General features: G+C 44.5%; 1 protein-coding gene across 1 annotated transcript in view; it reads left to right on the plus strand.

The window, feature by feature from the left end:
• The first annotated feature begins 5,290 nt into the window (after positions 1–5,290).
• ece2a (endothelin converting enzyme 2a) overlaps positions 5,291–18,881 on the plus strand; it is a 70,702-nt gene continuing 57,111 nt past the window's right edge. The window contains exon 1 of the mRNA XM_070974554.1: positions 5,291–5,450. Coding sequence (XP_070830655.1) covers positions 5,291–5,450 — 160 coding nt within the window. The remainder of the gene's footprint in view (positions 5,451–18,881) is intronic.

Raw genomic sequence — 18,881 nt, forward strand, 5'->3', positions numbered from 1 at the left:
GGTGAACACGAGGAGAACATGTAAACTCCTTTTCCTCGAGCAGCAGGCACCGAAAGCATGGTGGAGGACACGCCACCAGCGCCCACAGCGGGATTCGAACCTGGGACCTTCTAGCTGTGAGGCGACAGTATTACCACTTGTGAAAGCAACTGCATCTTACTAAAACATGTCAAAGCAGCATGTAAATGCAGAGCATGAAAGTGTTCACGTCGCTCCGCCTTCAACATGAAGAACCAGATGTGACACAAACAGGAAATGTAACTCTCGTCTTCAAAATAAAAGCTCGAATGCGACTGGAGTTCATTATAAGCCCATGCTGTCAGAGGCACTGTAGCTTTAATGCTGTAAAACTACAACTTGTGGATTTATTCACATTTTTGAACCGGCGTTTTTAACCACAACAGAGCCACTGGAGTTAACGAGCAATTCGTGAGTAGCTCAACACGATCATATAATGCAAAGTCTGTTTTGTATCATGTGTATTATAGTATGACATAAAGTGAAAAATTGTAACTAGACAGTTTCCCCTGGGGAAATTTTGAAATGGCACCCCTGTTCATAGGACTTCATGTTAGCATTAGCCACTGTTAGCATTGTGGCTAATGTTAACAGGGCAACATCAGTCAATACATGACTCTAATGCTAATTCAAATTCTGTAAGTCTCTCTGATTTTTTGAGCACATTGTGAGAGACTGAACAAATTTGTCTACAAATGTGGAAAAATTCATGTGTGTAGAGTGTAAATTGTGGCTGGGAGGAGTGTGGAAAGAGAAAAAATCTGGAGTTTTCTTAGGCTCTCTCCCACTCTGACGGATGATGTCACCCACTTAGACACAGGTGCACACGCACGCACGCCCACTCTCAGCCCAGCAGACACACATGCATTCAGACAGAAAAAGCGATTTTCTGCCTCTGCACTGCTCTCACATTTAGGCTAGTACTGAGAGAACAGTAGCTCCTATCAGAAAAAAACACAGACCGTCATTGTGGTAAGGACTTCCTGAACAATTCAATTTCAGTTTTATTTGTATAGCGCCAAATCACAACAGAAGTTGTCTCAGGACACTTTCCATATAGAGCTGGTACAGACCAAGCTCTTTTATCTACAGAAAACCAACAATTCCCCCATGAGCAAGCACTTGGTGACAGCAGGGAGGAAAAACTTCCTTTTAACAGGCAGAAACCTCGGGCAAAACCAGGCTCTGGGTTGGCGGCCATCTGCCTCGACCGGTTGGGTGAGAGAGGGAGAGCAAGAGAGGGAGAGTGAGACAGACAGACAGACAGACAGACAGACAGACAGACAGACAGACAGACAGACAGACAGAAATGCAGTCAGAGAGAGGGAGACAGAGAGAGAGAGAAAGAGAAAGAGAGACAGAGTGACAGACATGCAGTCACAGTAACATTGACAGTGGATGTAATAACAGTTGTAGCAGTTGCGGTGGATGTCAGGCAGGGCCAAGGCAGGAGACGCAGCTGCAATCCACAATCCAGATTCAGCCACTGTGGAACCTGCAAGACGACCAAGCACAGAGACTCCAGGAAAGGAGCTAAGTTAGTAACATGCCGTGGTAGGACATGAAAGCGTGCAGATGGAGAGGGACAGAAGGACAGAGGAGCTTGGTGTATCTTTGGAGGTCCCCCGACAGTCTAATCCTATAGTAACATAACTAGGGGCTGGTCCAGGACCAGCCTCATCCAGCCCTAACTATAAGCTTTATCAAAAAGGAAAGTTTTAAGCCTACTCTTAAATGTAGAGACAGTGTCTGCCTCCCGGACAAAGACTGGAAGATGGTTCCACAGGAGAGGAGCTTGATAGCTAAATGCTCTGACTCCTGTTCTGCTTTTTGAGACTTTAGGAACCAGAAGTAGACCTGCATTCTGGGAACGCAGTGTTCGAGTGGGGCAATAAGGTACTATGAGCTCTTTAAGATAAGAAAGTGCCTGGCCATTTATGGCTTTGTAAGTAAGAAGGAGAATTTTAAATTCTATTCTAAACTTTACAGGGAGCCAGTGCAGAGTGGCTAATATTGGAGAAATATGATGTCTCTTCCTGGTTTTTGTCAGAACACGTGTTGCAGCGTTCTGGAGCAACTGGAGAATATTCAGCAATGAATTTGGGCAGCCTGATAGTAAGGAATTGCAATAATCCAGTCTGGAAGTTACGAATGCATGGACTAGTTTTTCTGCATCATTTTGAGACAAAATATGCCTGATTTTTGCGATATTACGTAGGTGAAAAAAGGCTGTCCTTGAAATTTGTTTTACATGGGAGTGAAAGGACATGTCTTGGTCAAAGATAACTCCCAGATTCTTTACAGTGGTGCTGGAGGCCAGCGCAATGCCATCCATAACTGCTATGTCATCAGAAAGTGACTTTCTAAGATGTTTAGGGCCTACTACTATAACTTCAGTTTTGTCCGAGTTTAGCATCAGAAAATTGCAGGTCATCCAGGTCTTTATGTCATTAAGACATGCTTGTAGTTTCTTCCGGCTTCATTGATAAATATAGCTGGGTATCATCTGCATAGCAATGAAAATTTATTGAGTGCTTCCTGATAATCTTACCTAAAGGAAGCATATATAAGGTGAATAGAATTGGTCCAAGCACAGAACCCTGCGGAACTCCATAGCTGACTTTAGTGAGCACAGAGGAGTCGTCATTAACGCGTACAAACTGAGAGCGATCTGACAAGTAGGATTTAAACCAGCTTAGCGCAGTTCCCTTAATGCCAATGAAGTGTTCCAGTGTCTGCAATAGGATGCCATGGTTAATGGTGTCAAATGCAGCACTAAGATCTAATAAGACTAGTACAGAGACAAATCCTTTATCAGATGCAATTAGAAGGTCATTTGTAACTTTAACCAGTGCTGTCTCTGTGCTATAATGCACTCTAAATCCTGCCTGGAAATCCTCAAATAAACTATTATTGTTTAGAAAGTCGCACAGCTGATTGGCAACTGCTTTCTCAAGAGTTTTTGAGAGAAAGGGAAGGTTGGATATCGGTCTATAGTTGGCTAAAACCCCTGGATCAAGAGTAGGCTTTTTAAGTAGCGGTTTTATCACAGCTACTTTAAAGGACTGTGGTACGTAGCCTGTTGATAAAGACAGATTGATCATGTCTAATACTAAAGAGTCAATTAGAGGTAATACTTCTTTAAACAGCATAGTCGGGACTGCAGCTCTGCCTCCTGGTCTCAACTCTGAGTTGTCAGGGGCTAGGTTCATAAATAAAATCTGTAAGATTTCAAGAGATGAGAACTGCTCCCTCCAAGGTGGGATGGATGCCGTCTCTCCTAATCAGACCAGGTCTTCCCCAGAAAGTCTGCCAATTATCAATCAATTTGGTGTGATTTCGGTGTTTCTAAAGTCAATATTTTGCAGACACTTGCGAGTTTAAAACAGGGGTCCGTTCTGCTTCTCTCAGAAAATCTTTGTATTGGAGTCAATGGGGAGCAGAGACAGACATGGCCGCACTAAGAGGCTGATAATTCAAATTCTGTAAGTCTCTCTGATTTTTTTGAGCACATTGTGAGAGACAGAACAAATTTGTCTACAAACTTGGAAAAAATCACGTGTGTAGAGTGTAAATTGTGGCCGGGAGGAGTGTGGAAAGAGAAAAAATCTGGAGTTTTTTTGGCTCTCTCCCAGTCTGACTGATGACATCACCCACTCTGACACGAACATTCCGTGCAATACACACCCATTATAATCTCAAAATTTCTCCAATATTGATCATGGTTATTGAACAGCGATATGTGTGTGGAATAACACACCAATACACAAGACTTGTGTCTACGTTTTAAAGTTGGAATGGCATCTCTAGGGAACGTATGCTGGAGCAGTAGTCCTTTGAAAATTTTCCTTTGGAAATTTTTTCACTTTTTTGGCCTCGTCCCATTTACTTTGAATGGGAAATTTTCATGTAGAGAAAAATAATAGCACACCATCCCGAGCCCTATTTCCGCCCTGAGCCCTATTGCCCTTTAGTTGCAGTGGCAAATGGCCTCAGTGTGATTGCCCCGTGGCCCTAATTAAACTGGCTGCAACAGCTGGGCTCCAGCCACACGCATTCCCGCATGCGCCGTGCTCACAGTATGGGCAGGAATATTGAATGTATCCACGTCCGACGAGGGACCTTCAGAAGCACTACACAAGACTTAAAAATCAGCTTGTGGTTATTCTGTGATGAACGTTTAGCTTATGGCTAAACTGGTGTTCAAATCATGTTAGCATTAGTGTCACCGCTTGTTTGGGACATGTGACAGTCATTTAAGCTAGCTGGTAAGTTAACGGTGAGCCAGTTGTTTTTAACCAGTCCATTATTTAAAATGATACAAAACCACCGGATAGATGTGACCAAAAAATATGATTGGGTACTACTTAACTAAAGTCAAGTAGAGTTGGAGTTGGAGTTGGAGTTGGAGTTGGAGTTGGAGTTAGCTCGCAATACCGCTTTTGACCGTGGGTGGCAGCAATGAATGCAGCGATGCAAAGCGATGAAGAAAATCCAGAGAAATATCATGCACTTCAGACTTCAAATTTTTTATTTAAAATCAGATTCACCAGATCAGTGATTGACTGATCATACTTAGCCCTTACTGGTAGTGAGGTATGGTACCCCCCAAAATCCTATGGATTTTAAATTTGGAAACGCATCCAGTCAAAATCCTTGATAAACAGCACAGATAGTTGTATTCCACATTGCATGCAGAGCAGGGTTAAGTATGTTTTTTCACAACTTGTTAATTTGAGAGAAGAACTCCTTAACGCTGGCAGCACTTAAAAAAAAAAACAAGTGATCCTCAGTCACTTCAACAACCTGCTTTGAAAAGCCAGTCAGAAATAAAGCAGTAGTAGGAAAAAGAGTCAAGACTCTGAAGGGGCATCAGAAAACATCAGTCATTTGAGTTGAAATAGAAAATACAAACCATCTTGAATTTCACATTGGTTGGGTCAATGAATGGAAATGGCTCTCACCCCATTGGAGTATATTTTGTTTTTTATACATAAAACCTTCCTGGTGAAGATTAGCTTCTCTCTGATGAGTTTGTATTATGAATGTTTTTCCATTGCCGTACTTAACGAGCTGTGAATGTCTGAAATGGTTGGATTTGATGTCGATTTTTGCAGCAGAATTAGAGCATAATATGAATGCACAGTACAATCAAATCAAAGCAAATCAAGTAAAATGACAGCCACAGTGAATGCGTTTAAACATGTTTTATGCTGAAACGGATATTGTGATTTTTTTTTTTTGTTTGTCACATTTACGTGTCACAGAAAATATGAACCACCTGCCAGATGACAACTCCAGGTACAAATACATTGACTACTGGGATGAAAGATACAAGACAGAACAGAGTTATGACTGGTTGGGCTGCTTCTCCAAATTCCAGCACCTTCTGGAAGAACACATCAAGAAAGAAGACTCTATTCTGATACTTGGTTAGTAGTATTATGTTATTCTGATCTGTGTTTTGATTGGAAGCCTCTTCTCTTCATTTTCTCACTACACATTGACGCATAAGTGAAAAATAACTCTCAATACATTGTCGCCATTGTCATTCTGAGTGTCAGATAGCATCATCATGGTTGTCAATGCTGGGATTAGCATCATTTAAACATCATTTAAGCTGTAAAATGCTTCCAGGCAGGCATTTGAATAGAATTGCCCTTAGTGCTTTTCCATCCATCCATTATCTATACCGCCTATCCCTTTCGGGGTTGCGGGGGGCTGGAGCCTATCCCAGCTACAATGGGCGAGAGGCGGGGTACACCCTGAACCGGTCGCCAGCCGATTGCAGGGCCACATACAGAGACAAACAACCATTCACACTCACACTCACGGACAATTTTTAGAGTCATCAATTAACCTAATGAGCATGTTTTTGGTCTGTGGGAGGAAGCCGGAGTGCCCGGAGAGAACCCACGCATGCACGGGAAGAACATGCAAACTTCACACAGAGAGGCCCCGCCTGACCCGGGGATCGAACCGGCAACCTTCTTGCTGTGAGGCACGCGCACTACCTGCTGCGCCACCGTGCCCCTTAGTGCTTTTTCAGCATATAAATCGGTTTGACACCTGGATGTGCAGAAATCTGCCTCATAACAGGCTGCTAAACTCACTGTGAAAGTGGAGCTGGCTGTTGTCTGAAAATGTTCAATAATACTGGCATTAAGGCCCCTCTCGGTTCTTGGCTGTTTTTGGTCATTGAACTTTTACAGTGAAATTTCTACAATTGTCCACAAGATGTCCCTGTTCCCTTAAAATTAGAGCCACTTCTCTTGCATGCAGCTTTGCCTGCAGTACCTGTTTCTTAAATGGCCCTGCAGCTCTGTAAAACCTCCTCCAAAATCATTTGAAGCATGAACACTGTGTTTTGGCTGCTGAACATAAAACAGGTCTGTATGCAAACTGGAGCTGTGCAAAATATGAAGCAAGTGGCCTCAGAGCCAAAACTGGTGGAGGCAGTGTCACTATCAGCACAGATTCTTCAGTGTGTCCCTCTTGGTTTAATATTTGTTTAACACCAGAGTGAAAATGTATCTGTTCTTAGTTTGCATATTAAACTAATTTGCCAACTAATGCCGACAGACAGTGTGCAGCTCTGGACTTGTGTGTTACAGTGGTTCTTACTGTTATTTCATTGCTTCATCTCTGCAGCTTTAATCCAAAAAAGCATTTTTTTTTTCCCGGAGGTGAAGCTGAACGCTGTGATGTAGTTGCTTCTTTAGGATAGAGAATAAGAAGCATCCTTGAGAAAGGCTGATTTTGTTGTTTTAATAATGATTTTCCTTCTTTATAATTCGGATGAGTTATAGACAGATACCACTATACTGAAATGCCAGCTTGAAAGTGTTTTGTTGTTAGACTGTTATACCCCCAAACAAGCATAGAGGGCTATGGTGGTCTGTGTTTTTTCTGATGCAAGCCTTGTTTATGCATGCTCAGTGGTGTTTGTGTGTGTGTTTGTGTGTATCAGGGGGCTTTGTTAAATTTGTGTCGGGGACTGACAGGGGCTTCTCTGTGTGTGTGCATGTGTGTGTGTGTGGGTAAAGGAGAGGGGAACTGAAGAAGTCGTCAGAAGTTGGGTATCCTTTGCTCCATTCAAAACCTCTGTGTTTTGCTGCTGTCTAATTCCTGCAAAGCCACTGTGCCCTTAAACAGGCAACTTTATTGCATCTGGAGATCTTCTTTTTTCATTCGAATGATGGTCTGGCTCCCTGCTGGTTTGAAAAAAAAAAAAAAGCAACCCTGTATTTGGAAATGCATTTCTACATGAGAGAAAAGACAGACAGACACAGAGAGTATGCAGCCTCACTTTTTCAGTGTGCGTCATCGGCACACCTACAGCAGAGGCGTGAGTGGGCTCTGGAGTCTGACATATAAAATATCTTCTCTTGCCTCTCTCCTGCATTGCACTGCAGCAGGCAACACCAGAGCAGACCACTTTCTGCACGCTGATTTAAACCCAAAGGAAAGCCATTATATCGCTTGAGAGCGCTCATCTTGGAGGGCATCTCTCTCACTCACTCACTCACACACACACACACACACACACACACACACACACACACACACACACACACACACACACACACTCTCTCTCTCTCTCTCTCGCTCTCTCTATATCTATATATAATATATATACCTCTCGCCAGATTGTGGAATCGCACGTTTCTGTCACGAGCACGTGTTGATGTCTTCTTCACACACATGCACAGATAAGCAGCTATATAGAGAAGCCTATGTGTGAACCCTCACGTGTTGTACAGACATGAAGAGCTCTTAAAGCACTTCAGTATCACCACGCTTGGACAAATGCCTGCCTCTGTTGTACGCATCTCCCAGCTACCCTCACTTGTCAGGTCTGTCAAACCAGAGAGATCATTGGTTCGTATAAAATGACAGGATAAATTACTGTCACCATAGGGGGGCCAGGGCATAACTTGGAGGAGAGGAGGGGAGACGTCAAAGAAAGACTTTAGGCGCCACGGTGCTGTTTGTGCGTATGATGGATGGATGGATGAAGGAGAGAGAGATGCAAGGGAGGTAAATAACTAATCAGGTTTGGGCCACTCAGCTGTCTCAGACGGTGGTCTGTGCAGCACAGAGACGAAGATACAAATGAGGGAGGGATGCAAACTGGAATGCTTTGCTGCATGCTGATGACAATTTTTGCTTCTTCCTCCCTTGTCGTTTTGTTCATGTGTTTTGTTTAAGTCTCTGTCCTCTGTTCATCTGTGCAGTTACTTTTCTGCTTCTGTTCACTTGTTTACCCCCCACCCCACCTCTTTCCACCCACTTTTCTAACATCTGGAGAGACTGGCTCCCCCATCACACTCCCCACCTTCTTGGTAACCCACTTCTGCCTTTCTTTATTATTCTTTCTTTGTCATGAACTCCTACTCAGCAGTATCAGTCCTCAGGTCTAGACTACAACCACACACATCCCGTTTCTGCACATCAACGGTTTTACGATAATCTGAACTGGAACTGCATAATGTGAGAATGCGTCATCAAACATTAGCATGATCTGCTCTGGTTTAGGGGTTTGATCAATAGAGATGGGCGATGCTGCTGTGTATGAATTCTTTTTGATCACGTACCAACTTTATAGTGGCAGCAGGATCATAATAGTTCTGCTTTAAAAGATAAATCTGATGATGTTCTTCAGTATATGCAGGAAATCTTCTTTGTGGTATTCTACATTTTTATTGTCAACCAATTCTGAGTCCAAATCCAACATTTAAAGCATTATTTGTCCATCTAAAACATGATTATTCATGTGCCACAGACCTCCATCGTTTTCCAAAAACACACAATTGAGCGCATGTTTCTTTATTATGATCAACTTGGGCATTGTAGTTTATTTTGAGCCAGTCCCACATACGCTGTCCTGCTGCTGTAAATACGCATCAGTGCATCAAAGCCAGAGCAGAAAATAGTCCCAAGCAGATACACTATTTACTGCTGTTTGAGTCATGGTTACTAAAAACAGTGCCCAGCTGAGACCGTTTTCCCTTTTTTTTTAAGCTAAGAATGAAAGTATGTGTTAGTGACCAGCTTTTAAGGATTTACGTGCTCAGCATGGGACCAGTGGCTCGAGGCTGATCACCAGAGACAGGTTAGCAAAACTAGAAACTCTAGAGAGATGGATTAACACGTTGATGGCTTTGCTTTTCATGGCATTTGTTGACAATAACAAAAATATCTCCAGCGTTTAATTTTAAGAAATGCCTGAAGATGTGTTTTCGTAAACACAACAGTTATTTCCTGCCTTCTTTCTCTTAAAGTGGCAAATGTGGACAGTGATATATGGATGGTGAATGGACTTATAGCGCTTTTCTATCTTAAAAGTGCAGTCAGTGATCGCAATCCAATAAGCATTTTATCAAATTCAGTGAATGTCTCCAGCACGGTCTGCCACCTGATCCGTTGTTCACACACACTCCTGGCTCTGTATGTGGAACAAACAGCACTATTCCAGCCAATCAGCAACAGGCGAACCAACTGGACTCTGACTCCTGCGTCTGTTTCTGCTGCCTACTCTCCTTCTTACATTCTCACCCATGAGGAGCAGAGCTTCACAGTGACAGTATTGAAGATATTGCTGTAGCTTGCCAGTGGCAGAACTCACATTGTCTCCTGCTGAAATACACGTCCTCACCTGTGTGACGTTACTTATTGAAGCTAACGTACCCTCCGGCAGCAGATGCTCTGAAATCGACCGTGTTTCTGTTTTGTTCAGCTTGCCCGGTTGTTAATGTTGTTGCTTTGGGAATTTGCGCCGTGAATTTGGGGGCAGACCTCCTGAAGGAGCACTGAAGGCAGAGGTGTATTTGGTCTTTCTGCAGAATCGGTGACTCCACCTTTAACTGATAAAATGCTTTACATTCGACCTCTCATTCAGCCATTCACACTCACACATACCGATGGCGAATGAGCTTCTGTGCAAGTTGCTTGCCTGCCCATTGGGAGCAACTTCATTGTCTTGCCCAGGGACACTTCGATGTGTGAACAGGAGGAGCAGGGGATCAAACTGCCAACCCTGTGATCATTGGATGACACGCCCCTCCTCCTGGATTGATCCTGGAAAGCAGATACAGTATTGATCCTCTGGTCTAGGTGGCAAAATCATTCATAACAGCATATCCAGGTTTAGCAGCCGCACCGCCCACCCAGACACCCACTTCAACAACAGAGACATTAGGTTGGTGCTGTTCTGTGTGTGGTGTTTCTGAATATGCCGACAGTGTTGAAACAATACTGCTGGCATGTTCCAGTTTTTAAATGGAACAGAAACTTCAAGCTTGATAATAATGTAATATAATTTCTAAAGCGCTGTGTGTGACTTACACGGCCTCATAATGTGACATTACGATGCTCATTGCTGACTGGGTCAGCCGCATGAGAAGCTGAAGGCCTGGGGTGGTGTGTGTCACAGCATTGCGTCAAACAGTCCCTGACCCTCCACCTGACCTGTATGTGTGTTAGAAACATTACTGAGCATTAGCAGTGATCGGCTCGCGCACGGTCCAGTTCCCGCCTGCCGCACAGTCTCTGCTCCTTCTTTTATGTCTTTCTCCGGGCTGCGGCCGGTGATGTAATGACCCCACGTCTCCCAGTGGTCAGCGCTCATGCCTTGTTCCCCTGAGGCAAGGGGTGATGATGTAATGGCTTTGTTATCCAGCAGTGAGTGGTGCTTGAGACGTGTGTGAGGCTGTATCCTGGGAGTATCTATCTGCCTTTCATGTACTTGACATGTTAACATCAGTGCACCCGGTATGGAGGGCATGACGCCAAATCTCTACAAGGCTATGGTGTACGTACAGTAGGTGTGTTTTAAGTGCGTAGGAACATGTGACTGGTTCCTCAGGGGAATATCTAGAGTTACTGAAGCTTTTCTCAGAACAACACATGCAGACACACAGATGTGAAATGCCCTGTGCAGTCTGTGTGTTTTCAAACTGTTACCTCTAACAAGCAATGGTCTTTGTTGAGGTTTGATGAACCTTTACCTGCATCTCACCATCTTCTTCAGTAGATGGCCTATGAGCAAACCTTGCTGATAAAGACTGTGAGATGTGGTTCTGAGATCTGGAAAAAGCTTGTAAGTGGACAGTTGTTTAAGATTGTTATCGTTTTTAATTGCTAACTTTTAATACAAACCACTTATTGGAGTGTAATCTGTATTGTTCATGTAATAGACTTAGAGGGTATGTTTCACCCTCCCTAAATGTCCCGCATTGCTCCCTCTTTTTTAGCTCCCCTCCTTACGTCATTGTCCTGTCACTTTCTGGGTTCCTTCAGCTCCTGAGGGTCATGTAAGTGGTGTTTATTAGCAAAGGATAGCGAAAGACTGCGAGTGTGACTGTTCACTCAGCTGTTGTGAAACTATGTATAGCCCTGTGCCTTGACTACAATGACATTAAACCTTTTTTAAAGAACATTACTGCATGCTAGCAACAATGTAAAGTCTGTCACTCTCTCTGCCTCCTGCTCGTTCATTCCTCACACCCGTCCCCTTCTCTCCGCCTCCATCACCTCCTCCTTTTCCTCCTCGCTGCCTCACCTCTCTTGTTCCTTGTCGGACGTCGCCTCACTCATTCCTCCCCTGCCCTCCCCTTTGCCTTCTTGTCAGTATTTGGTATCGAGGACGTCCACCTGTGTGCTGGCAGCCAGTCCGCCTATATATAGCTGGAGCAGAGGTGTTTACAACAGTGCAGGGAGCTGTGGGAGCTGCACTTTTCTCAGGAGAGTCCAACTAACTGTTGGGGGCTATTATGTTGAGCTAAGGCTCATTCAGAAATTGGCAGCCCACATTTATAGGTTAGCTATCAGCTAGTGCTGCTGTGTGATCTTTGTTACGTTCTGTGGTCATTTTAATCGAGTAGTCAGTGTGTTTAATATGTAATCCACTGAATTATTGCTGTAGATTTAACTGTGCTGCTGAGCAAAATCCTCCAACTTAATGCTGCAACGTTCTGCAGGTCAGACAGTTTCATGTTTCTGTGCTTGTGTGTCCTGATCACTGTGTGCACTGGGAAGAGCCCATGCACATAAAGTTGCGCTGTTTGTTTGCAAACCTGCATGCACAAGTTGTCATATTGGAGGAACACAGAGGCTGAGCAGGAGGATTTCATTTCAGCGTTAACAGGGAGATCTTAGGTGACAGTCCTCACATCACTTTTTTCCAGTGTTGGAAGACACACACACACACACACACACACACAAAATGCTGATGGGATGGAAAGTCACTGGCATCACAGAGTGTGGGGGGTGGGAGTGAGAGAGATTTGGAGTCAGGAGTTATGTCTTAGCAGCTGTCAGAAGATCCAGCTGATATCAGATATGCTGTTGCTTGTGGGAAGTTCAGCCCTCATTTCTAAAATTTCTCCATCTTTCCATGTAACCTTTCCCTCCTTTTTCCCTTATCCATATGTCCCACTTGTTACTTTCTTCCCCTCCCCTCCCTCATTGCCACTCTCCTCCATCCGTCTCATCTTTTGTCTCATCTTTTTCTGCTTATCCTCCCCTCTGTTTTCTCCTCCCGTCTCTTCCTTCCCTCATGTCTCTCACTGCCTGCACAGACAAGCACACGCATGCGTGCGCCTCCTCTCCACACTGGGAACAACAGCAGCAACAGCAGCAGCAAGAGGGAGGCTGTGAGGAACAGGCAGCTTTCAGGGGAATAATAGAACCAAGACACAGGCCTCGGCCATTTCACGCTTGCCCTTCCTTTTATTGATTGCAGCCCTTCCTTCCTGTGGCGGCCGGAGGCGGAGCACGTCTGATCAGATAGGCTTGTATCAGCTCTGTCCTCCCCAGTCGCTGTCCTAGTTTGTGCTGGCAATCGCCATCCAGCTTATTTTATGGTGCCATTCAAGGAATATGTGTTGATATTATGTGTAAACAGTGGGCTCATTTTGAAGTGATTGCCTGCTCTCAGAGGCTGTGATAAGTGTAAATGTTGATCAGAGTGCTGCCAATGGTCTTGCATTGATGGCACAGGAGGATTTGGATGTGTTGTTTGGTAATAAGGAGCAGCAATGATATGTGTTGTTTTTGGAAGAAACAGTTCGTCAGGAACAAGTTAATGCAGAGAGAAACGGGGCTGCTCAGCCCACAAAGGCAGTAGAGGTTGTTAAGTCTGCAGTGTCCTCTGGCCTCAACTGGACGGAAGGCACACACAAAACACACGCTCACACACACACACACACACACACACACACACACACACACACACACACACACACATATATACCGTCCATGCACTCAAAATTGTATACATCATCGCATCATTGTCCGTCTTTCCCTCGATGTGCTGGAACATCTGGAGCAGACTCAAAACTGCAGCAGATGAGGTGTGAATGGAGGGTGGGCTGGATGAATGAATGAATGACTGTAGGGATGAATGAATGAAAGACAGAGGAGCAGAGGAGGTAGAGGAGAGTATAGTTTGAGGCAGATGGATTCTTACCCCCCCCCATCCTCTCTCCATATTGCTCTCTGTCTTCCCTAACCTCCCCCTCTTTTCAGCTTCTGGATTGGCTGCTTTCAGTTTTCAGGGAGCCCTCACCATGCAGCAGTCAGTAAGTCAGTAGGGGCAACCCTCCCTCCATCCTGCCCTCCCCTCCTCTCCCCCTCGCCCCTCCCTCCCTCCCTACTTTTTGCTGCTGTAAGGAGTGGTGCTGTTTATGAATGAGCCTCAGAGCCGCAGAATGTGAATGAAAAATAAGAGAGGGAGTGAGCAGATAAGGGGTGCAGGCTGAATGAAATGCAGCAAAGCAGGGAAGAAAAATGGAGGAAGGATGCTGAATGAAAATCACAAGGGTGGGATGGAGCGGAGGAGGGGAGCGTGGGAGGCGGTGTGGTGGTGTGCGATAGAAATGAGGAGAGAGTGTGATTTTTATTGAAGAGATAACCACGCTCCAATTGCTGCGTCCCTTTAGAACTGTCATCCTATGTATGTAGGTGTGTGTGTGTGTGTGTGTGTGTATTGTAATGCCCACCCTCATAGGTATGCAGATCAGGGAGGATGTTGGGAAGGAGGATGCCTGGACCGGTGGCTGCTTTGCCTATGAGCCAATGGGAATCTCCACTACCTAACACACACACACACCTACGCTCACACACACACTTACACATACACAGCTTTCTCTGCAAGCTGGTGCTCCGTGCTTTGAATAATAACGGGGTTACCCGGGCAACCAGGCTAGGATGATCGATGGGCCTGGCCCTGATAAACAGAGCACAGAGTGTGTGTGTGTGTGTGTGTGTGTGTGTGTGTGTGTCACATGTGTGTGTGTCACAGGGTTTTCTAATGTCGCAGTGGGAGTTTCTTTGTTCTGGGACAATTAGAAGATATCTTATTATCAAATCTCTTCTGACCTGTGATTATATATATGTGTGTGTGTGTGTGTGTGTGTGTGTGTGTGTGTGTGTGTGTGTGTGTGTGTGTGTGTGGCGGGTGGGTACTTAGACTGCACACAGAGACACAGGTTTGCACGATTCGTGTTTGTGCTTGTTAGCGGTGGTCAACGTGTTTGCTGTCTGAGTGTGGATTTTTTTTTTTTCAGCGAATGACTCCGTTTTCAATGACACTGAACGTCCTTGGTGAAAGTGCTTGTTCAGGCGGACCGTGGGAGAGACCACACACACACACACACACACACACACACACACACACACACACACACACACACACACACACACACACACACACACACACACACTCCACACACACTCCTGTCTCACTCACTTACAGTAATAATATGGCCATTGGAAGGAGAGAGCCTGCATGGCTGTTACTCAACCCCTCACAGAGTGTAAATTATACAGCTAGCCAACGAGTTCGACCGCTACTTGATTTGATTAAATGTGTGCCGCAGACAAGTGCTGTTGTTGTGAGGGTCAGCTAGCATGTCGGAAAGCATACTAGTGACATGCAAGGACAGAGGCGCGAAACTCCTCTGTATGTTAGCTTTGGTGACACATTTGAGGTGAAATAAGAGGAAACACTTCAGACACGCAGCAGGGACAATTGAGTTAAATCATAACAGGTTTAGAAAGTCTCATAATGCACTAACACCGCAACATAAATCTGGCACGAGCAGTTCGTGGCTGGTTTTGTAATAATATCTCTGCATCTGTCAGCACATCATAAGCAGCACTCAAGAAAAAGTGTTATGTGTTTGCTACAGTAATTAAAAGTACCACAATGTCTGAAGAGTAGATGTGCATTAAAGTTTACCTGAATTACAAAAAAAACATAGTGTAAACATAGTGTCATTAACCCCTAATGGTATCTAGCCATGCAGATAGTTTCATTATTACTTGTACAGGGTTGTACATGTGTGTCTCTGAGATATCAGCCTCCAGTCAGTGGCGGTAAATAATACAATGGCCGTGAGTGGAATTTCCTTTGTGGTGCCTCCAGCATTGAAGCATTACATTTCACAATTTGACAGCAAACATCTCTTTCCAGAAACAACGTCCCCAACAGGCTGCATAATCCTCCAAACACACTGTCAGGAGTTTTCATGGGCACTATTTAGTTGGTGGAAAGTAATTCTAATGAAAAATGTTCACCAAAAGGATTATCCAGAGTGCTGATAATGGAAAGATAGTTTGCTCTTGAGTGTTTAAAATGTTCTTTTCAACACTGACTGCATTTGCCTCCATTGTATCAGGGTGGTGTCCATGGCTACGTACCACTAGGAGTAAGTAAGTTAGTTAGTAAGTTTTTTGTCATTTGAGTGAACAGAATCTTTTAAGTGGCGTCAGTTTGACCATTTTAAAGCCGAGTACGAGTGCCTGCAGATGGGTTTGTTGAAGTGTAGGAGGGTCTTTCCATGAGACATTTGTGTGTGTGTGTGTGTGTGTGTGTGTGTGTGTGTGTGTGTGTGTGTGTGTGTGTGTGTGTGTGTGTGTGTGTGTGTGTGTGTGTGTGTGTGTGTGTGTGTGTGCACCTTCTCATGTCAGCAAGTAAATGTAATACATACTTATCAAATCTGGTATATGAAGTTACATTAAATTGCATCTGTACAGTATTTGTGAATGAATGATCTTAATGTTGGCTGTATTGGTTTTATGTTGCACAGCACAATGCTCAAACAAAACTGCGCGTATGTCTGTTGAGCCTGGGGAATGTATCGCTGATTGGCATTAACACAGCCTCCTCTGTCTGCACTGCACACTTCTGCATCACATTACCCTCCCTCCCCCCTCTCTCTCTCTCTCTCACTCTTGCTCACCTCCTCTCCTCCTCTCTGCTCGTCCTCCCCCGGCAGAGAGGAGGAAGGAAGAGTAGCTGCTGAGAGGTGCCTCTGCAGCCAGTCGCCTCTCAAGAGCTGAAGTGTCATCCTGGAGCTCGCTGTGCATTTCTCACAAAGACATTATGCCGACCTTAAAGGAGGGTCATCTGAGCGTATTCAGAGTCGCGCTGCTGTTTTGTCGTGAATACCAAGAGACAAGCTCCCCTTGCTGTGACAGTCGCTGTATGTCGCAGTACAAAAAGTCACTCCTCTGTGACCTTGTATGCATAAATCTGTCATTCCCGCGACAGGCTCTGTCATAAAAAATCAACATCTAAGACATTAAAATAATGACTGGGACTCTGTCTTAAGACAAGTGAAGCTTTGAGACAATTACCCGATTTCACTGTGCTCACAGAGGGCTTAACAAATGACAGACTGAACAATACAGATGTGCATGACGCAGGGGCATTGAAGCACATATTGTCCTGTTGGTAGGCTGAGAGTGACGCAGCATTAATGCTTCTGCAGTGTTTGAACAGATGATGCCTGGAGTATAAAACATAATAGTTATGTTTTTGTGTTGGCTCAAGAGCGGTCGCTTGGACAATATACTGAAGCTATTTGCTCAGTCATATTCAGATATGGTCATGGATGTACATGCACGTAACACAACAAAGCTCCCGGTCACAGCTGAGTATCCTATTTCCAACAACTCAGACAAGGAGATAAGGTTTTGAAGTGTGCACTCCAGGTGAGGTACTGACAGCCACTGCAGTGTCAGCATCACCTACTATGTGACAGTGAGACAGACTGTTTGGAAGCCAGACACCTGAAAGGCACACAAATGACCAAACATGCCCACAAACCTGCATTTAATTATACTGTTTACTAAAAGGTTGTGAAACTGTACAGGTACAATGCTATCTCCAAGGGTTTGTGAAGGAAAAAGAATTTTGGAGTGTTTTAATAGAGCTGCTTGTCAGAGAGAGAGAGAGAGCTACGCAGGCACTGTGTCCTGAGTCTCAATGGCGTCATTAACCTATCATCACATAGCTCTGAGCAGGGAAAGCCCTGTCAGCTAGGTAATGGCACTGTGTGTGCGTCACTGATGTCCCGACGCATTGAGCTCTCTGCAGTGACGCACTGTCACTGCAAGCCCGCTGTGGTAATGTTGAGTTATACACTTCAATCACCTGTGAATAGGTGTGGCGCTGTGCGTGTTTGGGCTTCTGTGAGTGAGTCTTCACTGGAACGACAGCCGACAGCAGCAGGCTCAGCGTTGCTTATGTCTCTGAATTAGCAGAGATGTTAAGAGCCTGGTGCAGAGTGGAGTGAAGGGACCAATGCTTTCAGTGCACTCACAGGCACATGAATAGTGAAGGCTGTCATATATATATAGTTATGCGTACTGTGCAGCCCTATTTGGATGATGTAGTAAACAACCAGCACTACAACTGTGTCCTTATTGCCTTCTATATACAAACTTTGTACAGTATGTAAAACAAGCTAATATATGTTTGCAGTGATTACAAAATAATACTGTTGGTTATGTTCTCATTTAGTAACAGGAGACGACACAATGTGCACCAAAGGATGTCACTCCACAAGGAGAAAAATACTTTTTCCGAATACTTAAAGCAGCTATAATCACAGAGTTTATGTCAACAACGGATCACATGCACGTCTGCAAATTGTTGCACGTCGTATGCAATGCACACAGTGTTGTCTGCAAATCCCCAAACCTCTGCAGAGCTTTTTATCATCTTTCAGCTCATGATTTTGGTTTAATGTCCCGCAAAACGACTTAATTTCCAACAACAATAAGCTCTAAAAACTCACTATATACTCAACACCAACTGACAGACAGACACAGTTTCTGTCCAGCTGGTGGTCATTGCAGCTAACAAGCCATATTGGTGGAGACCAAAAACGGAGCTGCAAGAGGAATCAGAGAATATCGCACTTTCATTCATCAGGTAGCCAGAATCACAACTCATCAATGTCAGAATTGTGTTTGCAGCTCGTTTCCACTGCCCCAATTTGGCCACAATAATCACTTAATGCATGTTTAATGTGCATTTTTTTCATTTTTCAACATGTTCCTGAAGACTTCCCACCACTGTCCAGCATTTGTTTTTCAGATTTTCCAGCTGTGCGTCTTGATATCCCATGTGCAGTGTCCTTGGCATTTTGACATGTGATAGCAGGAATCCACAGATGTTCTTGATGAGATTAATTATGATTGCATTGCGGGGAAAAGCTGCAGCAGCGTGAACTGGCCCTTTCAGCTCGACTCCAGCCGGCTGATGGCGTCACCCGGCTTGTCAAGTCGCCATCACTTAATGCCATTGATTACAACTGTGGTTTCCCAGGTGTGACATGTTACAGTGTCTGCTGTGAGAGAGTGTCGCATCAAGTGAATTTAGTATACTTACCAACACTTTCGACTACAGAGTTGTTTTCTCACTGTGAAGCCCGCTGCATTGTCAAACCCACTCAGAATTAGCACTGAACACAGTGTGGGACATAGATTACAAGTCTCGACTATGACGACACCACCTTGGCCTCCGTCTCTTTCCTTCTACCTCGTCAGCCTCTTATCTTTCACCACAG

This window comes from Chaetodon trifascialis, chromosome 11 (assembly GCF_039877785.1).
Source record: "Chaetodon trifascialis isolate fChaTrf1 chromosome 11, fChaTrf1.hap1, whole genome shotgun sequence".
Lineage (NCBI taxonomy): Eukaryota > Metazoa > Chordata > Actinopteri > Chaetodontiformes > Chaetodontidae > Chaetodon > Chaetodon trifascialis.